This window comes from Pyxicephalus adspersus, chromosome 3, assembly GCF_032062135.1.
Source record: "Pyxicephalus adspersus chromosome 3, UCB_Pads_2.0, whole genome shotgun sequence".
Taxonomy (NCBI): domain Eukaryota; kingdom Metazoa; phylum Chordata; class Amphibia; order Anura; family Pyxicephalidae; genus Pyxicephalus; species Pyxicephalus adspersus.
Window position 1 is genome coordinate 78,016,027 of NC_092860.1, and position 26,739 is coordinate 78,042,765.

Sequence of the window (26,739 nt, forward strand, 5' to 3'; positions counted from 1 at the left end):
TTAAATGTGGTTTTCATAGTACAAGTGAAGAGTAGGAGGACAGTCGCCATGTCTAGCTATGTTGTGCCTCAGCATGAGCTGAATATGTTAGCGATTGGAGCCTTCCTGGCCTCTCCTCATCTGACCCCTAAAAAGCGCGCCCCCTACAGACCCCTCACAGTAATCAGGGAGCGCGCACAGCTCGGAATGGGGAGGAGCTACATAGCGGGAGGCGTGAGAGCACGGATGACGGGAAAAAGTGGCGAGCGGAATAGCGAGGACCAGCGTCACCTGTCCAAACACTGAGTACTGACAAACTAAAGAATATAGAACAATGTAAATGTCGCTATATCACATTTAACGTGGCGAGTGACATCAATATTAAAAGTTTATTCCACCCCTCAGAGGTTTGTTGTGTGAATCTGAGAAATAGAGTCTAGCGGTGCAGTTCGCGTGCTAAGCAGCGCCTGTCTCTTCCTCGCCCCACGCGAGGTCTCGCTGACGTCACAGTTCTCGCGATATCCTGGCGGAGAAGCAGTGCAGTGTCTGAGGAGAGGAGGAGGCCGGGAGACATGATGATGATGGAGCCGCCGTTACCGCCAACCCAAGAGCCACAGCAGCCGGCCGGAAACCAGGAAGACGAGGAGGCAAAGAGCCAGAACACCGGCGCTAACCACGGAGCAGCCACCGAGCCGCCCGCTGAGCTGAGTAAATCGGCCAGGGGCCTGGTCAGGATGTGCGACCTGCTGCTCAAGAAGAAGCAACAGCGCCAGCGGAGACAGCAGGGAACAGCCGGGGTCCTACCAGCCTCACCCACCGGGGCAGGACCCCCAGGCAGGAGCCGCAGGCAGAAGAGAAGCCGGAGTAGCCGCACAGCCAGCAGCAGCGACACGGACAAGAGCAGCGACAGTGGCAGCAGCAGCCAGGACGATGAGGAGGAGGAAGAGGAAGAAGAAGAGGTGTCCGAGGTGGGGAAGCCAGGGCGGTATGGAGGGAGGAGGGAACTAGTCAGGCACACGTGTGTGAGAGAGCCCCGGACTCCATAGTGAGCCAAGGGGAGCCGCATTACCTGCTGGGACACCGCAAGGCCTTCTGGGAGCTCCGGGCTCCTGTGTGTAGGGGGCTTTATAACTATTCCTGTAAACACAGCAATACATTGGAGGTCTATTTATCTATGTTTCCCTGGGATTCATGCAGCATTCACCCATGATTGGTGGTTGTGTAAATCCTGGGAAAAACTTTTGCAAAATAGACCCCACCAAATGTCTTATGTATGCATTCACCTTGATTACATCCCCTTGTGATCCCTCATGCTATCAGTACCACCTGGGGGAAATAGCGGGGCAATAATTGTGCAGAGGGTTCATACATTGCCTGGGGTGAGTGGAGGGGGCACTGTGCCCATTGACCTGTTGCTGCTCCTTCCCTGGCTATGGGGCAGAGAGGTGGCCTAGTTGTGTGGTGAAATGGTGTTTGCCATTCTCAATACAGAAAAACCATGACTGTGCTTTATAATATATATATTTATATATACTTTTTATACTCCCCTCCCAGACACTGGCTTACCATGGGAGGGTTTCACAAACCGAGTTGTCACTCAAGAAAGCATATACCTGGACTAGGTGTGGTCAGGTGATGATTGACAAGCTACAGACTCGTGAATCAGCCGTAAAAACACTGACAGCCATGCAATATATTTCCATCTCACTGTAGGTCAGACAGACACAGCCAGCATGAGGGTGACAACTCTTCTGTGATTTCCGCAGCACTGTTGTCACACCATCACAGGAAGCTACGCCTCTCTGATAGTCTGATCAGGTATTTGTAGGACTTTGCTGGGAGAATGAGAAAGCTGAAAATGCTACAGCACATAGGTGTTATTGTCAGGTCACCTGGCGGCTGGCCGTGTTATTCTCATGATTGGGTGATCAGAAATACATATTATTTGGTAGGTAAGAGCACCTTCCTATATGTAAACTCCAGTGGCATAGTTATATTTAATAGACGGGTACATTTTTACTTCTAAAAGACTTTTATGCAACTCCCCAAGTTTTTTTAGAAAATGCTAGGAGCCAATGTATGTTCAGCAGATGAGTATGTAAGCATGGGACAGGTCTGTTTGTTGGACATGGTAGGGGCACATTCATTTCTTATTTTTAATGTTTTTTGCTAGAAAGTGCTGGTGGATGAAATTCATTGGAACCTGGTACATATCCTAATGTGTTATTCTCTTTAGAAGTAATCATCTTTGTTGTGGTGCAGATAAAACTAGAAATGTTTGTAAAAGTGATTCTTCCCTAGGTAAAAGAAGATTTGCAGGTCTTTATACAATGATATGGGCAGGGCTGCTGCATGTGCCTGAGTCACTATGATTTGTGTGGCCAGCAGGGTTCTCTCAGGAGCTGCCAATATTATTTGTGTGATCTGCATAGCTTATGACATTCAGGGGCTTCACAAATCATTACATGTTACCTTTTGGTGCTTTTATAGATTTTGCCTGGGTGTGTATTAAATACTTTGTCTTCTATAGTTTACATTTGCTTTAGATTCTGAAATCCCTCACACTGAATTGTACTGCTGGTTTTATATGTTTAGGTGTTCTGGATGGAATGATTGGTAAAATAGATCCACAATGCACTTTATCATCATTCTGTGATTCGCATATAGAACAGAAATGAAGTCGAATTATGGGACATCAGGCTGCCCTTGCGTACTACCTTAACATTTCTAGCTGCCAGGCTTTCATAGTAATACTTTGCATGACAGACAAATATCAGATCAGTCTGCATATTTCTTTGTAAGAAATTAGTATTATTAGGTAATAGCTACAAGAATAGTATACACCAAGGTGACTTAGACATGAGGCTAACAAAATGAGCTGAGATCTGGTATAGATATATACATTGGAAGCAATTGTTAAGATTGTCCCGCATTATTAGGCTACATACAAAAAAAAAATGTTTTGTTTTTTTTTTTTTATAGCAGAAACGTTGTAGTCATCAACCTCCCCTGGTTATCACTGAAACTTGGAGCAGTTCAAATACCTTTTCTTTAAAGTACTTGAAGTGGCCATGTGGTGCATTTTTTCTCCCATAAGTTTTATGAAGTGTCCTTGGTTCAACAACCAGAAGGGAAACAGATATCCCACGTGGCATTGTGACTAGGGCAATCCAACCACCAAAAAAACACAGGTGCATGCAAAAACCGCTTATCAAAACTGCTACTAAATGCTTTTGGGTGCCTAATGGGTAAAGGTAAGCACCTGGGAACAGTTAAAGCAGACCTAAACACAAAACATTTTAGTTCACTTAAAAGGGTAGACAACCCTGGTATGTAAGGTAGAAATTACCTTCTTTGGGGGGGGCTAACACTTTAAAAATCGTTGATGCCCCTCTTCAGCAATAAAGACAGAATGGGAGCGCAGAGCCTCCTGGGATACTCGTGTCTTGCATCCTAGGGGGCTTCTGGCTGCCCTGTCATCAGGCATGGGCAGAAGGAGCTTTTTCTTCAATGGGGGGGAAAAAAAAGCAAATCTCACGCATACGCAGTGAGATCTGCACTCCCTATTTATTTTAATTAATTTTCTTATTAACAGCTGGCTATGTCACCCGATCTACCTACTGTGCTGTGTGAGATCGGGTGACGTGGGCAGAGGCCAGAGGAAGAAAGAAGATGGTGGCACCCGGTGCTTGACCCGTGCTGGGATGCAGACAGGTAACAGGACAACGTGGGACACAAGAAATGCTCCGGAGGAATCGGTGGAAGTAAAGGTGAGTAAAAAAACAAACTTTGTTTAGTTTCACTTTAACCCCCAAACCTTCCCTTTGTCTGAACATAGCCTTAATGATGCTGTTGCTGGCTGGAGCTCTTTATCAGCAAGAAAGCTGAAGAGAACCACTGCAGTATCTCAAGTTCTGACTTTTGGGAACCTGGGAGGATACTGCTTTCCTTCATGACAGCATGAATTATCTTTGCTGGTCTTGAACACTGTTGTTTGGTGGATTGAGGAAATGCCCAAGGTTAAAGTGACTCTATCACCTCACAAAAGCATTTCATTGCAAAAGTGTTCGTTTACTGGTCTTTCATATTTTCTTTCCTTTCAAGCACTGGAGCCTTGGTAAGGCTGCAACTACTGGGCGTGTTGGTTGTTGTGTCCCCCACCCTGCGATGTGGTTCCATCTGTTGATCCCTACAGCTGTACACTTATACAAATACATGTTTACTGTTTCATGTACCAAAAGCTTTGTACTTTGGGCCAGCTTTTGTTGTGATATTCTTCTCAATTTAGCACTACTGCTCTTTGGTAAGCTTTTTAATTATTGAACCAATATGATGCTCATGTCTTGGCAAACAAGAAGGCAAGAGATGACATAGGAAGCTACATTCCTGAAACATTAAAGGAAAATTACACAAAGTCCTTCTAAAAGTGCTGGTCTTCTGGCTGCCTTAGGTAGTGTTGGAGTTGGAAAGAGTTTAAACTCCTTTCATGTTTACAGTTTATTTTCTCTCACTCTCCCTCCTATTAAGTAGACAATAGGTGGGGAGAATTCTGCAAAAGGAAAATTTTTAAAAATAAAAATCAGATGGGATTCCCTGACTTTCCACTTTCCGGGTTTTATCTCGTTCTTTCTGGATAAAGGTGTGTAATACCTGTCTCCCACTTTCTTCTTTACAATTTATACTGTACACTAAGCTTCGCATGCACAATCTCAGGGTTTTTCCAAACTCATGAAAATTCATACTTTAGTGAAAGTTCATTTATGTCCCTGCAGTTATTTAAGATGGCTGTAGCGCCCACACACTGAAGTAGGATGCCAGTGAAGGTGTTTGTGGACATCTCAAATCGGGATCCTGAAGTAAAGCTCGGCGTTAATTTGGGCTACAACTTCAGGTCCAGTTCCAAGCAGCTTCTGCTCACAGCCGGGATTAATCTCCAAAGTCAGTATGGAATCCCACAGATTCTTCATCTAAACCACACGCCACATTCAGATCCAGATAGTAGGCTCTATCTCCGCTCTTGTCAATGGTCTGTTTCAGGGATGTGGGTGCTGGATGGGCTGCAGACCAAACACAAGGCTTGGTGGGTCACATTGTGGCTTGTGGGCTTTATGTTGGGAAGATGGGTGTAAATGAATACTTCAAAGATTCAAGACAGTTTAAATTCCCCCAGATACATGACAGGTGAACTAAAGCAAAATGTATACACAGTCCTACAGTTTGTTTTACTTTTCTCAAAGCTCACTTATTTCCTGCTAGTGGAACAAATCTAGGTTTGCTTCACAGGGGAAAAGTTAATTCCTTGGAGAGAGACCACTACTTCCACACAGATCAAGGGTTCTTTTCTGCAGCATGCTGACTGAAGACAGGCTTCCACCCGAGTTGTGGCTTTGGAAGACAAAACTTTAAGACACTTTTTGTTCTGATTTTTCTGAAACAAATTAAGTTGTCTTTTTTTTTTACAATAAATGTGTAGTTAGGTTTTTCAGTGAAGACACGTGGACAGTGGCACATGGTTCAGTACAGTGTACAGTCCCAATCCATTCTTGGCATCTGTAAGGCCCTAGTACACAAAAACAGATCTGCTTACTAATTTTGTGCTTAACATATCTGATCGATAAACTGAATGGTAATAAATTGGCTGGATGTCCCAAAACACTGCACATGTGTACAATATTTTGCCCTATTTTGTCACTTTTCTCAGACCTAGAGAGATTGGAATTTGGATCTGGCTGGTGTACTTGATTAATTATACGCACAATACAACTTTTTTTTTTTTTACCAACACTTTTTACCACTAAATTCCCTTTACATGCAATCTTTAAGAGATCGGATGCAATAAACAACCTAGTTGTACTAGGCCTGGGATGCAAAGAATGGAGCTAGGATACTGTAAAGACTTACAATTGAGTCTGATATACATACCTGACATTCATTTATCTCCAAGCTTCCCTTCTCCCTGTTGATCTCTGTGTTTTTGTCTGTCACTTGTGGCAGTGGTATGACTCCCATGAATAGTTTAGAATTCAGAGCACCCACACATGACACCTCCTTAGTTTGGCTGACAATTTAAGCAGCAAATAAATGACAGTAAAGGTCAGAAACAGGAGGAAAGGGCTGGTGATGCTGCAAATGAGGCAAGGTTACATCATTTGTAGGAGACACTAACACTGAGTCAAACAATGCTGCAATGTGCAAGGCAGATTAGAATAGAAGACCTCAATGTGCAAAATCAAAAATGGGAAACAAGAAACATAGGATAAGGCTGGAGTTTAGCTTGAACCTGACAACACAATGTTATTTAGCTCTGATATCCCAAACACATGCTGTCAGCCCTGCCTACTTCTGGCTGAGGGATTGCAAAGACCCAACCCTTTATTCATTTTCCTCCCTCTTTCCATCTCCAGGTATGTTTTGTGCTTTTCAAAAAACAAACCTCCTTCAAAAAACCTCCCTTGTGCATTTATCAAACCAAACATGAGCAAATAGAAGTCCATTTTTAGGGTTTACATCCACTTTAAAACATGCAGTACACAATGTTAAACTTAAAGGGAGCGCTATCAAACATTAGCGTATTTTAAGCAGTACACAAGCTGGCTGAAAGCTAGTAACAGTTTGCATAAAATGACAGCCAGCGCTGCTAAAAATTATTTGCATTTAAAGTGACCATGTCACTGAAAAAAAGCTTCAGCAAAGTAACCGAGGTTGTACTTGCCCGGACCAGTGCGCGGTTGTGAAAAGTTTGCTCTGGTACAGCACAAAGCTACCAGATAAATCTTTACATCTGACATACTTCTGGCTGTGGCTACTTACAAAACATACATACATAGGTTACATAGGGTGGCAGCCAAAGGAAGCACAAAGTACAATAGGTTATGTAGATCTCCAACACATCAAGAAGGGACCTGATGAATCCTTGTGCAGAAGAGCAAATTTTCCATGAGCAGTTGCCAGACTAAGTAAGTTTGTTCTCTTTACAGCAGCTTATTTGCATATTTTTCTCAATGACATGTTGGCTTTATTAACCCCTAACTAAAGCTCACAGTGGTTACTCAAAGCATATGTCAGGGCAACATATAACGGAAGCAAAACCTTAAAATATGTGGTATATTTCTGTAAAATATGTATATTTCTCCATGTTTACCGCCTTTAACCATTTTTCAGGTACAAAACAAAAACCTGTCAATCCATTACAAATGCACTTGTCCCCTATATTGTGCTTTGGACTTACAACACAGTGCTTTTTTCTGGACTGAAGCTGCAAGAAATTGTGTTAATACCTGCTCAGTTTTGTTTGGCTGTTGAATCCCTCGCCCTATTTTATAGCTTTTTAATAACTGTGGGTACTACTTGAGGTCACTCGAGTATTTTTTTGTGTTGTATCCAGAAGGTATCAACAAAAGTTTATTAATAGATTTAAGACCTAAAATCAAGCAAATAAGAAAAGTTCATTGTAAGGGTTCACATACACTTTAAGGGACTACAATCATGAAAAATACTCTAACAATTTATGGTTTATACATTGAGCAGTAGCTTTTTAATTTTGCATTTTTCTTTTTATGCACCTTTTTTGCATATTTTTTCTCTACATATTTTTGCAGGACCTTTTTATTTTTACGTAGATATATTGCAGCTTCATGGGCTTTATTGGTTGCATAATTTACACATTGACTTGATAAGTTTCCTCATCAATGGGTGATTTAGTTTCTGTATGGACTGGGTAATATTATTACATTTAGTCATGCGGATCTTAATCCATTTTGTAGTGGTTCTGTGCTATTGCTTTGGGGCTTACATTGGTTTTCCAGTGTTTTGTAGCTTAAATAAATGATTCCCAATACAATGCTTTTCATTTGATAGGTTGAAAATTGATAGGTTATGTAAAGACTTCTGGAATATGTGGGATGCCATCTAAAATTCATATTATGTACAATTACTAGGTAGTTACTAAATTAAGAGCAAAAAGGCACGCATGTCATTATACTTCTAATATCAATAGTACTTGTATATATATTATCACTATACTGTGATACTTATGGTTTTTTGTCAGCTGGTTTGTAGAGATGATCAGAGCAGCAGTAAAGCCTCCCCCCACCACACACACCCCTTCTATTCTACATGGTCTCTGCTTTCAGAAAATGTTTGTGGGGTTTTAGGTGATCTATTTTTTTGTTTAAACTTGTGTAGGGGAAATATGGAAAATTGAAAAGTTTATTTGACAGCAAAATGGAGCAATATATTATTTCTCTTTACCATCCTATTCAATTTAGCTTGGCTTTCTATATTGCCTATAGGTTTTGCCTATATTATATTGTTATTGTTGTTAACAGCTGTTGCTAGGTTCCAGGGGGCTTACCACTCAGACACCAAGTGCAGGTTTTCCCATTTATATTTGAAGATCTCCCTGTGATAGCCCGTCAGTGGCAAACCTAGGAGACATGCCAGCATAAGTCTTGGTATTCTCTTTGGTGTTTTCCCCAGGTCTATAGCTATGTCTGTTGCCTCATCCTGTTTCTTAACAACGTTCTTCCCTGTGTGAGTTAACTGTGTGCAGAAGGGTCCTTCTTTCTGTCCCCAATATGTTTCCCAAGCCCCTATTTGTGGTGTGTGGTGCTACAATGACCAGTTTTACTTTATGTTTTAGTGTCTAAAAAGCCACCCTTGCTCATTTACGCATGACAAAGTCCAATACAAGATATGGAGCTGGTTTCCATGCTAAGAAGTGAACCTGTAGCCCTTACCTTTACTGTATGTTCTGTCTGCAGAATAGTGTTAGGTTAATGTACAAGGACTAGAACTCCAAAATTCTTCCACAACATTCTTTATTTTTTTCCCCTTTGGTTGAGTTATTATTTTAATGGATTCTAGTAGAGAACTTCCCCCTCTCAAAGAGGGGGAAGAGCCGTCTTCTTCTTATGTATGTATGTATGTAGGTATGTATGTTCAGGTGGGCTCTATGGTGAGTTCTTGCTGGTGGAAAGTCTCTGAGCAAAGATCTTAAAGTTCCAGAGATGAATCCAGACTTTGTCACTTGGATCATATGACTCTGTTGATGAACTTTATGTGTGATGCAAATTTTAAACTTTAACTGATCAGTGTTACGTATCAACATGCTATCTGTTTAGATGTATAAAACCTTTAGGTTATGTTTGGTCTGCTGGATGTGTTTCTTAAAAGGCTTTGCCAAATCCTTCCTCTTTAGGTAACCCTGTTTTCTGTAGGAAAAATAAAAGGCCTTCTTTTTTGATCTCTTAAAGTTGCTTTACAGTTCAGACATTTGCCTCATTGTGGATTCAGATGTTCTCAACAACCTTATGTGTACTTGGAAGATTCATATAGGCCCTTGTAGCAAGTCATACCTATTGTGGAGGCAGCAGTATAACCCAAAGATTTAAAACTTCCCATTTACCTAAAAAAAAAAAAAAAAATCTTATGGGGAGTACAAATCTGATTTTGAAAAGCTTATAGCAAACGAATATAGGCGACACATATAAAATCTGTGAGCAGTTTTTTTTAATCGGTGACATCACTGCTGCTTTTAGGAAACTTAAAATCCTTTAAGACATGCCTGGGAGGCAGTGACGTTACCCACACCTCCTGGAAGTTGGAACATAGGTCAGTAATTCTTTTTTTATTCAATGCCAGGATGGCAGGGGGGTGCTGAGAAGTGGAAGGTCTGATGTACTATAGTGTGTGCCAAAAAGTGTAACCTGATTTTATTCTCCCCAGTGCACACCAACACAGCTTTCTGGTGTTAAATGAAACCTGTCCATGTGCCTTGTACTGTATTTACAGCAAATCCACCAACTGGCACGCCATCTTTAGAACTGGAACCCCCCCTCCCTCCCTGGACATAATGATGACTGGTGCCGGCTCCCTGCAGTAGATCACTTTTAGCATTGGAAAGCATTTTGAGTCTGCATACAGTGGGTCATGAGTGAAATGGATAATACAGATGATCACATCCTCTGCAGACAGAGCTGACAGGCTTCTATCTCCCACTGAGAGGTTCTAAAAATCAATAACTATTTCTGGCGATGTGACTTTGACTTTGGTGGAAGAACCAGCACCATTTACAAGGGGGAAGCTAGCTTTGGCCGAAGGTGATGAAAGGGGAGTGTCAAGGGCCAGCAGACACTGAAATCCAAGGTGTTGGCTGATGTGGGTCACTAAGGGAACTGATGATGTCACACTTCAGGTCATGTGACAGTATTTGGGCCTATCAATTAGTTGATCTGAGCCCTGTCACATGTCTCCCATACCTGTTGTTGGCAAAATATCACTGAAAAGAGGGCGGAACTTTACAAAGTAATGCCGACTTTGCCCCAACTACAGAAGGTGAGAAGGGTGACATAACAGATAATAAAATACATTAAATAATAAGTGCCAATTAAAGACTTATGTTTTCTTTCATATAATTCTCAAAGCAGCCGCGTTATGGGACAACTTGTGCAGTAAGAGCTTAAAATGTTTTCCCCACCAGATCTGTAAAATCTGGTCGGCCTATAAATGCTTCCTTTAGCCTGGAAATTAAAAGGGTTAAATCTGAACTTTGGACACTGGGGGAATTCCTAGGAGGGGAGCTGTTACACCTGCTTGTAGGATTTGTAATGCAGTCAGGTGATGGAAGTGTTTTACAAGGCTCTGGCAGATAGCACAGCCCTGTCTGGCAGGGAAGACCTGATTTATCCTGCTCCTAGCACTGCAGCAAGGTCTGCCACATCCTGTGACTGGACAGGTAAAGAGAAGCAGCAGACTGATGAGCTCATCCATCTGTTCTGCTCCCTCTACCTATTGGCATGTCCCTTGTTAACACAAATATTGCAACTGATTGGAACTTTGTGCAGTTTTATTTTTACTCAGTCCAAGTTCTGCTGTATAGGGGATTGTGAGAACACTGCTTGCATGAGACAAGTTGTATTGGTAGATGAATACACAGCAGCGTTAGAGCCCCTTCATACCTGTGTGGGAAAACTGTATTAGGCTGCTGTTGTGTGCCTGGAAGCAGCAATCCTCTCCTTATTCCTGTGTCTGTGCTGCATGCAATATATGCTCCCCAGCTGCTCCCATTGGGATTGTGTGTGCTGCAAGGTATAACATAGCCCTACATGTCATGCAGGCTGGCTTGGAGTATGGAAGCTCCTGCAGGTTACTTCCCGCACTCTGATGGGATCCTCCTGTGTGGGACTTGTTCAGGTGGGGAATGACCAGACAGAGTTGTCGGCCCACCTTATGGGGATTGTAAGGTGTGGGGTAAGTTGAGCTGTGTGATCCGGGCAGGACTGATGACAGATCACTTTATAATTACTCTACAAGCTCTCCTATGGTGGATTGTGCTTTGTTGTCGCTAATCTGTATTTCTTGTACAATTGTAAGCCAGACGTGTGATTTTGGTTAGAAATCTGGAGGTCCTGGTTGTATAGAACATTAATAACTTGTTGTGTAGTTGTTATGCATTTTGCTGTGTATAAACGCCTCTGTGTACAGATATGGTGTGATAGGAAGGCGTTGTGGGAAAAAACAGCTCTGTGGCTTTAAAAGCAGATGGTGTGAGTCACCCCCGTGTGTGTTTGGTAGAGGCCTGCACTGACACTGCAGCGCTGCTCCGGGCGAGAATAGAACCTTCCATTTCCTCTTCCCTCGCTGACAGAGGAGGGTTCCTGCTGGCACTCATCTCATCCTAGGCACAGATATGGCTGCATAAGAAAACATGGTAGACACGGCAGCCGACATGGAAGCATATGTTTTAGAAGACATCCTCGAGGTAGGACGATGGCGGTGCCTGGCGGAGATCGGGCCGGAGGGGGAGGAGGGCGGAGAGGACGGATAATGTGAGCCGACCATTAGCGAGACCTTGTCGGCTCCCCACACGCACATTCCGTGCCGCGATAGCGCCCAGCTCCGGGCCCTGCTCCGCCGATGCCGTGTGTGGGCAGCCCGATCCCTCGCTGCGTGTGTGCGGCCCTTCATACCCGGGAAGAGGGGCCCGGGATTACATAAAATGCCTGCGTGCCTGTGACCTTTAGATTAACTCATTAGAAGGTGGGGTCTGCAAAGCAGCTTTCTCCGGGTTTAGTGTGTCCTGTATGGATCCCTGCCGTCATCTGCCGCACTAACACTTCTCTGAAGTTAGGGCCACTTACCGACACACATCCTGCTCTGTGTAGGCTGCCCGTCATGAAACCTTCTCCGTGTAGCTGCTGCATGCTTTATAGGGCCTACTTCCTTCAAGGGCTGCTGTAAAGGCGGATTAAAGTATTTCCTGATCAGAGATATTTATATATGGAATACTTCTTTTGTAACTTTCATCGGTTTACTCCTGTGAAAGTTTACTTTTGTCACATTTTACTACTTTTAACATATTAAATGATTGTTTTAACTACATATTCTAAATCCACATATTTATTCGCAGTACACATTACCCCGCCCAAATCTTGTAAATTTCCATATTCCATGGGGGACTGGTACTGCCATTACCCCCTTATACGTATGGTGAAATGGGTTTATTATAACCACTGTCATGTGGCCATCCTCGGGATATACGGCCATGCAGGAAATACACGCTCCCTGTACAGTAAGAGTCAGGTACAAATGTAAGTGACTAATAGACCATTTATAATGGTAATTACTGCAAAATATTATTTAGTCCTACCTTCAAATAGGCTTTTCATGTTAAGTGACCCTATCACAAAACTTATTCTGGATAAAAAAAAAAAATGATCTTTCTCACTGTCAGCCACATTAAGGGATTCTCAATCAATATTTGAATATCACACTTCATCTGGAATGCCCATTCTATGATATGGAGCATAAAGTGCCCCCCCCCCCCCCCAAAAAAAAAAAAAAAACAACCTCCAAAAACTTCTAGCCAATGGGATGAGTGGCCTGATTTGGCCAATTGCCCCCCTGTTGAAGAGAAATGCTCTGTGGAGTGACCCAAACTTACTGGAATAATAATCTTCCAGGTTAGTGTCCGTCCTCAGTGGTTCTTCCATGTCACGAATGTTCTCTGGTTGGTCCAATAACTTTATGGATATTTTCTTGTCGGTGGTCCTTACTGTAGCACTAACGGGCTCTAATTTTGGGTTCTCCAACTGGACCCTTTGTTGTTACTGCATCCAATATTGATATTGAGAAGATGGGTGAATGTGAGGAACCACTCCGTGCAGCACAAGGGTCAGCACTACTGGAGTTCTTTTCCTCAGGAGTCTTACCCCTGACATTTCTCCTAATAGAGTGGAGTTTGCAGGCAGAGGTGGCGGCAGTAATGGCCAGTATTTACTACATTATAGGGTAAACTTTATTGGCACATTGAGTTTGGTAACAGTAGTTTTAAATACATTTTCATATCTGGCATTTTGTTACAGATTTCATCTGTTAGAACTGTACAACTTACAAAAAAGTTGCAGCACAAAAATGGCTGTATGCTACTCCATAGAACCAGGGTATTCAATGGATATCTGCTTGATGATGGCTACACCTGGTTAGTGCCATGCACCAGACAACTGGTATAGCTGTGCTGTCAGTGTAAACTGTGTAGCGCTCCCATTGGTTAGCGTTTTTTTTTTTTGGGGAAGCACTTCCTGCTTCATATCAAACAGAGGAATGGGCCCTCAGATAAATGTCTGTGTGATTATTTGAACATTGATCAAGAACCCCTCTAATTTAAAACCTAAAAACAAAATATATTTGATCAGGTAATTTGTAGATTTTGTTCTGAAAAATCAGTGTAAAACAAAATCTGTGTGTGTGTTCGTGTGTTGGTGTCGAGTCCAAAAGCTTTTCCCCTAGTTTTGGGTTAGCATGTGTAAGGATTAGATATTCTTTCAAGTTTATGCAAGATTTCTTCTTGTTTCCTGACCTCCTGACACTAGTTTCATATGACCAAAGTAGAGAAACATCTAAAAACTGGAACTTTCCCTACTCTGCTAAAGAGTCTGAGTGTTTCCCTCACTTTTGTCTGGGGAAATAGTCAGCAGGACAGGAAGTAAGAGTGTGCTGCTGAATATCAGTAAACACCTTACAGGGGTTCACATCGTTCCTTATTTATCTAACAACTAAAACCGGATTACGGTTGGGTATACACTTTATGCCACTCTCTCCAACAGCATATACTTGTCTTACATTTCCATTCTATTGCTGGAAGCAAAATAAATTTCAGGTATAGAGTAACATGTGACTTTACGAAATATTGCCGTCACTAAAGCCCTTGATTTCTCATGTAACCCTCCTTATAAGGGCCAGCCCACATTCTGGAGGCAGTGTAAAGCAACAAATATTGTAGCACAAATATTGTGTGTATTCCAGTCCCTTAGAAAAAATGAAATTTAACTTTCGCAGTGCTGGAGGAGAGGACACTACAAGATAAGAGACAAAGTTAAGCTTTGAGCTGCCATAAGATCTTCTGCCTTTCATGTTAGCAATTTTCTTCTTCTCTTCTTCTGAACCATGAGCCACATATGCAGTTCAGTGCAAATTCTCAGCATGCCTTGGGTGCAAGAGTTATGTCATCCTGGGACTGCCAGTTGGCTGAAGACGCCAAAGCCGGAAGAGGGCTTCTGCAGCTGTTTTGTGATGAGGGTGCACTTGGTCAAAAGTATTGCGGAACATCACCCCCTACCATGAGCAGACTTTGGTTTACTTTAAGATCCAGTATGTTAAAATAGAACTAAACCTGGCTAACTCACCTGCATGTGCTCCAGTGCGGATGCCGCCATCTTCCCTCCGTTTTTCTTCTTCCATCTGGTCCATCACAAAGGGACATTGCCTGTTCCATTCTGCAATAATAACTTGCTTGATCATACAAACTTAAAAGTATTTTATTTTTACTAATCCTTAGATGTAATTATTGCAATATTTTCCCCTGGTGTAAGACCATTTACTGTCCCTTTGTGTCTACATGTTTTGCTTAATATCTACATGGGGCAGCTATGGTTATTGTATGTCTGTCCTTTTTTCATCTCCATTACAGGATGGATTGACCCTCATGCTGTACATTGTTTCCTGAACACATCCTTAACCCTGTCTCCGCACTCCCCTCTTACTATGGTGCAAGCAGCATACACACCATGCTAGATATCTGAGCCTCATTATTTAAACACCTGCAATTCATTGAATAAAAGGGTCGGCATTAACCCTTCAGGACTCCTCCTGATCTGTTACTGTTGGAGATATCCAACTTCTTGACCTTATAAAAATTAGTAGATTAATCTTGCGATAAGTATACAAATGGCACTATGAAAACTGAAATAAGTTCTTTATCTTTCCCCACACCATCCAAAACAAAATAAAGTATTTTTTAATGTGTGTATAAAGTGTATGGCATATGTGCTGGTGGTAAAAGATTACATGAAAATAGCTGCAGTGCGCCTGTTTTATCCTATGAAATTGACTTCACAACGCTACAGTAATTAGCTGCAATATTTTTTTAACTTTTATATTGGGATACAATATAGCTTTTTTTATGATTTTAAAGATTTTTTTAGATCTATTTGTTTTTACACTTTTTTTGAGTTTACCATGCCTGGATTTGTGGTAAAAGAAAGCGTTGTGAATGTTGTCAAGGTTGTGCACTAGCTTGTACAGAATCCTCAGGTTTACTGTCCTTGTTACGGCAACCTCGCCTAAAGCTATACCTCGCCTAAAGCCTGTCCACAGTCATACCAGCACCTATAGTGCGATGCCACTTCATTGCATAGGTTAACACGGTCATGTAACATCCCCATTGTTTCTGGATAATTTGGGACGATAATAATGGCCCGGGTATCCTGTGTCCTAGGAGGAGGCAAGTTTACCCACCAGTGTTTGTTGATGGTGATTATTGGACGTGTTACTAGTGTTCCAAGCAGTATTTCTAGGAGTATGGTCTGTTTGTCCAGATTTCTTGTTATGTTTTATGTTGAGACCATATTCAACCAAAGAAGCAACATCTGATGAAGAAATGGGTTCATATTGCCAAGTAGTGTTCTGCTATGGTATTACTTATAATATATTAATAAATTACTTTTTTTTTTCTTTGAGTTTTGGTTACTTATTAAGGAGGGTAATGTTGGTATAAGGTGGCCCATATTCAAAATTCTTAAGCTTCAGATTGAGGGAAATTTTCAGTGGGGAGATTTATCCTCAATTTTGTCTATAACACCTGATGCATTGCAATCTGCTATTAGAGAGCACATATTTTAGGTTATTGCCGTGTTTACCCTAAAGTGTATGTAAAGCCAAGACTTTAGAAAATTATGAAGGAAGGGTAGAGGTAAAACCTTTTATATTGTTTTATTTTTATTTTTTTTACTGTCTGTGTACCATTGGGAATTTTCTTGGTCTTTCCTTGCTTTACTGAATAGTGGCAAGCAGAATCTAAAAGAAAGTCATGAGCCAGTAGGGCCATGCCTTTTACAAATACACACAATTGATATTGAATAACTGCAAAACCTACTTGCTGATTTTGTCCGCTTCTGTGCTTTTTGCCTGTATACAAGGAGTTATGGATGTGAGAGAAGTCTGTATTCTTTGTAACCCATCTGTAATGTAGTAGCCAGGCCTGACAACACCTGCTAAGGAGTTCACAGCTAAAAATACACAGTGCTGTCATGTCAGAGAAGCAATATTTGTGGAACATACGGTTATTTTTAAAGGGATAAAATGCAGGGATGTGTACATCTATTGCAAAAAGGTAGGAAATTATTTATTCCATTAGCTTTCATCAGAAACAGTTGCATATGCTTTTGCCAGAGCCCCCTTAAATACCCAATTCCTCCGGGTATAGGGGGACATTTCTACATCTTCTCACAACTTGGTGCTGATCAATTGGCTCAGCCCTGTGCAAAATAAGTTTTTGGTTGTGAAAATTATAAAATAAATATTTACCACAATATAAGAAATATTTATTAAGCAGTAAAAGTGACATACACCAAACATTCACAGCTATTCAATCATCCTGTGCAATCAATATTTTGACTGTCACATTTACTGCTCTAGAAATATATGCAATAATGTTTTCCAGTTTTTAAAACACTTGATTCTTTATAGAAAGAGATGTTTAGGATAAAGAAATTCTTCAGGTATACCCATTAATGCAAAAGCCTTGAACTTTGTGCTTGATATGACTAGGAAATGTGAGCAATGCTCACAATTGCAACACATTGAATGTCTTAGATGCTGGCATCATGTGACCAGCTGTCGTCTTCTGCCTATTAGTGAAGTCATTTTTAAAGCACAAATTTAGGACACCACCAACTCTAGGACTTTCATTTGGTTGCATGAACAAGATCTTCTCTGCTTTCTCTTGGGCATCCACAAGAATTAGATAGGTTTAAGTTTGTCTTCTGCAGATATAGCCAGAAAAAAAATTGTACACTGGAAGCATTTGAGTACACATAAAAATGGCAAGAGACGGTAGATTGGGACCATATGAACATTTTTAAAGCACATTAAAGGTGTATTTGTGTTGTAATTTAAGAGATGAGAGGTAGAGTTTATGCAAGGTCAAAGTGGGTTTGAGGTTTCCTCAGGCAGTTCAGAAAACATTCTCAGACAAGATAGTTGTTCATTTCCACTTTTGTAACCCCCTGCAACCTTGGTTTACCTGAGGCTGCGGTGCAATAAAACCATGTTATGTATACTATCCCCTATTTATTTTTAAACTAGCTGGGGGTTTCTTGTTTGTAATAAATTATCAAATATGATGTACTTGGGTTAACTAGTAGGATAGAGAACTAATGGGCCTTAGAATAACTAGTAGTTAACAAAGAGCATGAAAGAAAGTATGAAGTCTGCAGAACTGGTGTCACTTTTCTCATGTCATGCAAGCATGTAGCTCAGCAAGTGTTGGCAGTGAGTACATCCCATAGAGTAAATGAGAAACCCAGGAAGTGAAGTGGGGAAGCATCACACAAAACCTTTTCTAGTTTGCTGTGATGTGTTCGACAATGCCAGTTTTTCTTATACCAGGAAAAAGGTGTCTATTCTAGCTGAGAGATCAGTATGTTGCATTGTTAAAACCATCCCACTTTGTACGCTCTAAATTGCATGCTTCTGTCTGTAAGTTTAAAATGCTTTGCTGCACAATAAATACATCTGACAGCTAGTGGTGTTCTGCATACATATTGCTGCATACTTGCAAATCGCTAACAGCCAGGTATTTATGGAAACATGTTTTTTTTTTTTTTTTTAATTTGTATTTGGGAATAAGGAACCCTCCCTCTATTAGCTTAGAAATGCACAGCAAATATAGATTTTTAAGCAATCTCAAATAAAACCCCTAGTTGAAAGATGTGTTCTTTTAGGCCAGTAATCTGGTTGTTATCCTGGATTCTTATCTGCTTTGTCCTCTGTAGCAATTCAGACACACCATTGTACTTACATTTGTGTGTGAGGGGAGTTCATACAAAAATGCTGCACTGCAGAAAGCAAGTTTGGCTTTTTTTTTTTTTTTTTTTTTTTTTTTTTTAAGTGAGACTTCAGTGTAAAAATGGTGAATTTTTGCCATACCTAGAGAGGTATAATGCCAGTATGTGACCAGTTATTAAAAGTAAAGTTCACAGGAACTTACATTAAGGCAGTGCAGTGTTTGCTTTTTTTTTTACCTACCAAAGGATTTGTATTTTTGACCAGCTAAAGCTTATTCATGGGATTTGCACACATCTGCTAGTGGGGGAAAAACATCCCCTATTAGCTCTTCTGTTTTTACGGTCAGTTCCTCATTCATTAAACTTATGTAATTATATTATTTAAAGATAATCCGCACGGGAGAAGAGGTGAATATTGCAGCCTTTCCCCCTTCGTTTTATTAAATTCTCTCTTACATGCTGTTACAGGTGGTATTTATATAAAATAAAAAAAAAAAAGTTGGCCTTTAATGCACACCACATATTCTTTATTTAAACTGAGATCTGATTTTTGCTAGTTACTACCCCCATTGTGCTTTGTGGCATAGATAGTGTTTTGTGGTATCCGTTCAATCCAAGGCAGGGGTGTCAAACTCTGGCCCAAAGTTTTTTTTTTTTTTTTTTTTTTTTTTTTTTTTTTATATATATATATATATATATATATTTTTTTTTGGCCCCCAAAAAATTCAGAAAATGAATTACATCTGGCCCGTCCGCCCACGTTACCACCTCACATCATCATTTTCAATACATGCATTACATAGACAATATTCCTGTACACTCATCATGTGACATGAAGCCTAGGCAATGATCACATGGTGCCTGACTACCAGGGGCATTGTGTTTGTTTCAATCCATTAGAGACTGCATAGTGTAATATTTAGTGGCAGACAAACTTGTGATGTGAGAGGATGAACAACACACAGGCTGCATAGATAGGAATGAGTCTTTTCAACCCTAAAGTGTGTGTGTAGAGGGGTTTGTTTTTGTTAGTTATGGATGAATCAGTAAACTTCCTCAATTTCTTTCAATAAATTTCAAGTTTGGCCTCGGATTAGGTGTAAGTTTTTAATTCCGGCCCTCTGTGTATTTGAGTTTGACACCCCTGCTCTAAAGAAAGTCCCTAATCCACGCCGATTTCTATACAGTGTTAGGCCTGGATCCACTGGCTTCAAACAGGGTTCAGGCTGTGTAGTGAGGAAAAATGTGGCTTGCATCAGATTTGCTTTACTTCAATTTCAAAAACCAATTGGACAACGGAACAAAGCAACATCCTGTGTTAAATTTGAAGCTTTTATGAAGACTGTTGTTTTCCATGAAAAGACTTTGTGCTTCAAAAGCTGTTGGTATTTGTAGAGTGCCAGAAGCAGAAAAGACTGGGCTTTAAGAATACTTTGACACATAGCCACACAACTTAGATCCGTGTTTTAAATTATTGAATGTTTTTTGTTAATCAGGTTCCTTGTATTTTATTAACTGGGGGGCTGTAGATTAGTTTATTTGGAGAGATTTTTATTTCTGTATGCAACATGAAAATGTATACAGAAATGTGCTTTTAATTAACTTTACAAGAATTTTGTAAACTAAAGTTTACAAAGTTTGTTGACTAAAATACTCCAAAGATTTTCATATTAGATTACCTCGCAACCCTTTTTTTCCCAGGTGGAATCCTTCATTCTGGACCAAGATGATTTGGAAAATCCAATGTTAGAAACAGCATCTAAATTACTATTATCAGGCACAGCCGATGGAACAGATTTAAGAACGGTCGATCCTGAAACACAGGCTAGATTGGAGGCTCTACTTGAAGCTGCAGGTATGTGTTAGTGTGCAGTTATATTCTGTGTAAGTGTATTAATTTGTTAAAAATGTATTCCTTACAGAAAATAATAGAAACCCTTAAATCCACTTTTGATATGCCTGTACTTTTTCCCATGTTATGACAGAAAAGTACCTGTTGATCACACCAGAGTTCCAGTGAGCCCTTTAGGTCATGTTTAGGCTGACAGCAGTCTGCTTTACAATCCCAGGTTGTTGTTTCCTGTTGACTGTTGCATGCCTTCCCGTCTTATTATGGAAATTTGAGGAGATTCTCTGTAGTTCTGTACCATAAGGAAACATGGCATAGTGACACTGCTTTGGCCAATAGAGCACAGCAGAATTTAAACAGTAATATAGCAGCTCACTACATTTCTAGCAGATCAACAGATACATTTTCTGTACCTCCTACACGTATCCACTGTTGAATTTGCTGCTTTGTATACTTAGTACCATTAGTATCGTGTAGTGCATGCATAACCCTATACCAGTTATATTGGGTAGTCCCTCGTAGTGATATTTGCTTGTGGAATGGTGGAATTGAACATAGTTTGTGTATTAGAGGTCTAGTAAGGTATTGTAGTCCTATATATTCTGTCTTTAAAAACTGCTTGAGTTGTCAGCATTAACAGGCAGCAAAGCTAAATAGTTCTTACTTACTGGCTGCATATTGCGTTTTTATTTCTAAGCTATTGTGTTTTAGTTAGGCATAAATATTGTACAGATGTTCAAATTTTCTATATATATATATATATATATATATATATATATATATATATATAAATAATATATATTTTAACATTGAAATCTTAATGTTAGACAAAATAACTGATGCATAGTTGGGAGATTTTGCTTGTAAATTAGAGAAGATCATCTTTACTCACAATTTAAAAGTATCAGTCAAGTGCTTCAGGGCTCATGTAGATTAGTTTTTTTTTTCTGCTTTTGGTGTGCATTTGTAATGCACATAAACTGAAAGTCAGCAGATTCCCACCACGGTGTAGTGTGACTGTTCTAAGGTTGCGTTTGACCTGTTTTGTGTTGCAGTTCTTTGAACACAGTTGCACGCAAAGAATTTTAAGTGCAACTTTTTTGTTGTATTTTATGTTTTAGTATGCATCTGAGGAGTTGCATGTCAAAATGCTTAATACTTATTTACATATGCCCTTCACTAATTCTATACTATGTAATAAGGATACTTTTCCTGACACGTTGTCGATCTAAACTAGGTGACGGCCAGTATCAAATTGATTGGCTAACTCCCTTGCTTTAAAGATAGGATCACATATCCAGCGCCATCTGAAGATCATTGATCACCCCTGAACTGAAAACATAAACTGGTCACAATTTTTATTTTCTGAAAGTGGAAACCTTGTTAACTAAAAGATAGTGGTTCCATTTTTTTTGGATGTTCCAGCTGTTTTTACATTACGTGTAGATTTGATAAATGCACTGAAATGAGCTTTAGGGCACCCATTGTCACCTATTTTTTAAATTAAGATGCGTTTGTATTGAATACGTAGATGTCAGATATGTAAGCCCTAATACTGCTTGCTCCCACAAATAGGCAAGCTTAAAATGTCTTTAAAGCTCCTCCTTCCAGACTTAAACATAAAAATGCCTAAATGTATTGATTATTTTTAAGTGTTAGTTTTTATTAGGTATTATCTATAGCATGTGCTGGACGGTTTACGAGCTCCATGCACACTGTATTTGCTTTTGTGTGCGCAGGTGGGGATAACACGCTTCCTAAGCAAGGCTGCGTGCACACACTTGGTTATCGTCCTTGGAAACGATCTTTCATGATTGTTTCCAGCCACAAAAGACTAAAAGATGAACAAACGAGCGCTGTACATACAGCACTGTTCTGTTCTATGGAGAGGGGGGGGAACGAGCCAGCGGCACCCAACTTTGCTCTTTTCTCCACTTCTATTGTGGTCGTTTGTCTGCCATTCATGGATCTGTCAGGACAGATCTATGAATGACATTGGGTGATACAGGTAAAAGACGAGCAAGTCAGTTGTATAGCTTTTACCTGCGTGTGATCCACTAGCCTGGATAATCACCGCTCTAAACCCAGGAGGGCTCAAAGCTTAATTCTTCTGGGTTTAGTTTCTGCCTAGGACATCAGTGTCCTCCTGCTTGCTATCTTGATAGGGTTTTATTTTCTGGCTGGCAGAGGAAGGATAATCTTCCATCTATAGCATTTTAACATAAAAATAACAAAATTGAGAAAACAGGGGGACATTCCAAACTGTTATTACAATTCTAATTGCCTGACTGCCCTGCTGTCCCTTTGCCTCAGTGACCTGGTCAATGCTGAGAATATTTGTATTGGGATTGAAATTGGGAGGGTCTGATGTTTCCTGATCTGGGTACGTGTTTTGAGCAATTCACTTGTAGTTCAAGAGGTAAATAGTATTTCAGAAGGTCTGCTTTAAGTCATTGTACTTAGTAAATGGTAGTTTATAAAATGTTTGTTGCTGGACAGGTTATTCTAAAGCATGACTTAAGCAGTGTTCAGTTATGAAAGATATTTACCAGATAATTTGAGCACCTCAGCTGCTGTGTTTTGTATGTCTGCTGTGCAAATTTTCCATCTGGCATGTAAAATGTTCTTTATTTCATTAGTTGCCAGCAATCTTTAAGCTTAGTTGTATCTGCTAGATTTGCATGGACTGGACTAACATTAGGCTTTTTCCCCTGTTTTTGTTTGGTTTCTTACATTCACCTACTAACTGGCTTGGCGACTTGTGCTAACAAGGAATTGGTAAATTATCCACTGCTGATGGTAAAGCGTTCGCAGATCCTGAAGTGCTTCGTAGATTGACGTCTTCGGTCAGCTGTGCGTTGGATGAAGCTGCTGCTGCACTGACAAGAATGAGAGCTGAGAGCACCTCAAATGCAGGGCAGACGGACAAGTAAGTAGATGAACTAAGAACTTTTTATTTGTTCTTTGTATTGTAATGCAGTGCATATATGATCAATAAAGTTAAAATAAGTCTGTAGAAAGATTTAGAAAAGAGTATTAACTTTGTCAACTGTACCTAGTGGCATGGCGTATGCTCAATTTAAAAACATCCATTTTGTCGAATTCCTTACATTGAAATCAGTATTTTAAATTTATAACAATTAAGAGAAGTTATTAAATAAAACATGACGAATATATTTAGCAGAGCTGTGTAAAAAATAAATAATTTTTAAACACATAAATGTGTGTTTATTTTATACAATTTATTTTTGCGCCTTTAATGTGCACTGATCTAGTTTTGGTGTTAAGACAAAGTGATAGTAAACTTATGAGTAGTTGACATTGTAAGCTGAAGGAATAAAAGCATGCTTCGTATTTACATACCTAGGATTGCACTTTTTGGCATTACATTCTGCAAATATTGCAGAGTGGCACGGTTTCCCAGTGTATATAAAAGATACACGTTGCCGTACTCTGTTGCAAATTACCTTTACATTTTTCTTAGAGGGCCAGTCACTCCTACAATTTTGGCAAAGTGAATAGAAGACTATAGTGTTGGCTAGAAGTAAAATTTACTTTTAAGAAAAGAAAATATTTTAATGGGTAAATGTGAATTATGCAGTTTTGTGTGTGTGTGTGTGTGTGTGTGTGTGTGTACATACTCCTGTCCCCCTGTGATACATGCAATGATTTGAAAATCCTATATAAATATAATGAAATATAATAAGCCTTATTAGTTTTCTTGTTGTATGTGTAATACAACTGTTGATTTTCTTTATCCATGGTGTTCTTCCTGCCTGCTGCTTTTGCTAAGTCAGAGTCCAGAGGCCTGACTGCTTAGGCATCTTACCTAGACATATAAAGCAAATTGGTTTATATGTTGTTTTCACTGACTAAAAAATCATGGAAAGAAAAGAAGCAGGTAAAAGTTGGGGGTTCTGTATATGTGTGGTTGAAGGCTTTAAGTCACAATTTTTGTATTTGTTCTTTTTGCTTCTTTTTTTTTTTTTTTTGCCTTTTCAGCCGCAGTTTAGCCGAAGCTTGCTCTGAAGGAGATGTAAACGCTGTGCGGAAGTTATTAATTGAAGGTCGAAGTGTTAATGAGCACACAGAAGAAGGGGAATCCCTCCTTTGTCTTGCTTGTTCCGCTGGATATTATGAACTTGCACAGGTAATGGAAAATTTTGTTTAATGTATTATATCCTTTCTAATGGAGAGATTGAGAGCTGGAAGGGGACAAGGACATGTGGTGGACTATCAGGCTTTCCTAAAGTGAACTTGTCATCACTTGGAAAAATAAAAGTTCTAAGAGCATTTATTAAACATGTTTGTTGATACATTTATTTGAAATACTGAGCAGTGTTCTCCCCAGCCCCTTTTAGCTGTGCGCACCACCCAACACTTTTTAGTAGCCATCTTGCTGTGTTTAGGTGGTTACTGATGAGTTGGGTCACAATACAGGGGCTGTCACCTGCCTGCAATTTCTTCCCACCCAGTCAAAAAAAAATTTGGGTTAAACACTGGTAAGTTTTTTTTTTTTTTGTATTTTTTTAAATATATATATATGTATGTATAGTCAATATATTAAAAAACACTTTACAAAGTCCATAATCATATTACGAACTCTCCATTGGGCTTACAATCTACTGTCCCTACATTTATCATTTGTAAACAGCTTTTAAATAGGTTAATAGTGGCTGCAAGATACCATAATCTTACTTGTAGGGCACATACTTCCTATTCATCAACATCTTCCTCATCCTCATCATCCTCCTCCTCTCCCTTGTTACTACCCTCATTTTCCCATTGTAATTTAGGGGAAAATGAGGTAGGAGTAAGTTCCAAAGCATTGAAAGTGAATCCTTTTCTGACAAAGTAAAAACAGTTTCAGTGTTAAACCAAACCTCATTTCTGAGGTTCCTGCTCTTCAAAAGTGGTGGAAAAGGTTAACATTGAAATTGATATCTCTTGCACCCTGGGTTGGCGCTGAAATAATGAACTGCAATAACCATATTTATAAGCAACATAATTCTTTTTTTTTTTTTTTTTTTTTTTTTTTAATCGTATGATGAAAACTGAAGATCCATCTTAATGACAGGATTATATAAAACTAGTTGTTAAGTGCATTTTGTGGGTTGTACGTTTAATCACGTTTTTTGTTATAGGTTCTTTTGGCTATGCATGCAAATGTGGAAGATCGAGGTATTAAAGGAGATATTACTCCTTTGATGGCTGCTGCTAATGGGGGGCATGTTGAAATTGTGAAGCTGCTACTAGCCCATGATGCTGATGTGAACTCCCAATCATCCACAGGTAGACCATTTATATATGTTTGTGTTTTCCTTTTTAAGTTTAGACTTTGAATTTTTCTAAATTGATCCAGGTCTTTCAATCTTGTTTTAATGATTGACATTGTTTTTTCCTTCTTTATTCAGGAAACACAGCACTTACATACGCCTGTGCTGGCGGCTATGTAGATGTTGTTAAGGTGCTGCTGGAATCCGGTGCTAGTATTGAGGACCACAATGAAAATGGTCACACTCCTCTTATGGAAGCAGGAAGTGCTGGTCATGTGGAGGTCGCCAGGGTCCTTCTTGAGAATGGAGCTGGAATTAATACTCATTCCAATGAATTTAAAGAGAGTGCACTTACTTTGGCATGCTATAAAGGTATCTATTTTTCCAGTGTCAATTCATGTTTAAAAAAAGTTTTTGCAGATGGCTCATAAACTATAATTTGCCCTGGTCTCCAGGTGGAATTCCCTTTCATAGCCTAAAAAAACAGCTTCCTAAATTTGGTTTGTTCAGTACAGTTTTTTTCTGTTGGAACCATTTTTTGTGACTTTGTAGTTATGAGATCCCCATCTGTCTCTATATTTATCTGTAAATCTCAGAATGGTAAAACACTGCCAAAATTTAGTGATAAAGTTGGCATTACTATAGAACTTTTGTTTTTGGAGTGCAATGTTATAAATAAAACTACATAGACTATGGAATGGTATATAAATGTATGTATCGATGTCACATATAAACAAGACTTGTCAATAATTTTATATTTTTTCAAATTTATTTTTTAGGGCATTTAGAGATGGTAAGGTTCCTGCTAGAAGCGGGGGCAGACCAGGAGCATAAAACTGATGAGATGCACACTGCCTTAATGGAAGCCTGCATGGTAAGTAATTGAAACCTTTACAATGTCTGCAGCTTTGAGTTTATTTAAAACTGATGTCAAAACAAAAATGACTGGGTACTTGTTTAGTATAACTACAGAATTGCATTATGAGTAATGTAGATGGCACTTGGTTTCCACAATACCAATGATCCTGGAGATGGGTCTGTGACTTGAGTTTTTTACGTTAAGACTTCTACTTTAGTACTCCAATCTTTGTGACTGAAGCGGCATCCTAATATTATCATACAAAAAAGAGATGGGTGCAAAGAAGTACTGTGGGCAGTAGAATGGTCTGTCCTATTTCTTTTTATATCCTAAAACTGATTCATCGGATTTCACGGCGTAAATGAGTTTGTGTTATGCCTTGAGTGATACGAAATCATTGTGTTGTAAACTTTAGCAACTAGGCAGTTTTAC

General features: G+C 39.7%; 1 protein-coding gene across 6 annotated transcripts in view; it reads left to right on the top strand.

Moving 5' to 3' along the window:
• Window positions 1-241: 241 nt before the first annotated feature.
• Window positions 242-26,739, top strand: part of ANKRD17 (ankyrin repeat domain 17) — a 52,850-nt gene continuing 26,352 nt past the window's right edge. For 2 of the 6 annotated variants that reach the window (XM_072405341.1, XM_072405342.1), the window contains exons 1-7: window positions 242-947; window positions 20,025-20,178; window positions 22,945-23,101; window positions 24,175-24,322; window positions 25,317-25,464; window positions 25,587-25,820; window positions 26,228-26,322. In XM_072405341.1, coding sequence (XP_072261442.1) covers window positions 552-947; window positions 20,025-20,178; window positions 22,945-23,101; window positions 24,175-24,322; window positions 25,317-25,464; window positions 25,587-25,820; window positions 26,228-26,322 — 1,332 coding nt within the window. In that variant the 5' untranslated portion in view covers window positions 242-551. Of the gene's footprint in view, window positions 948-11,127; window positions 11,230-11,550; window positions 11,741-20,024; window positions 20,179-22,944; window positions 23,102-24,174; window positions 24,323-25,316; window positions 25,465-25,586; window positions 25,821-26,227; window positions 26,323-26,739 lie in introns of those variants that run through there. The other 4 variants (XM_072405343.1, XM_072405346.1, XM_072405344.1 and 1 more) reach the window with 4 other exon arrangements.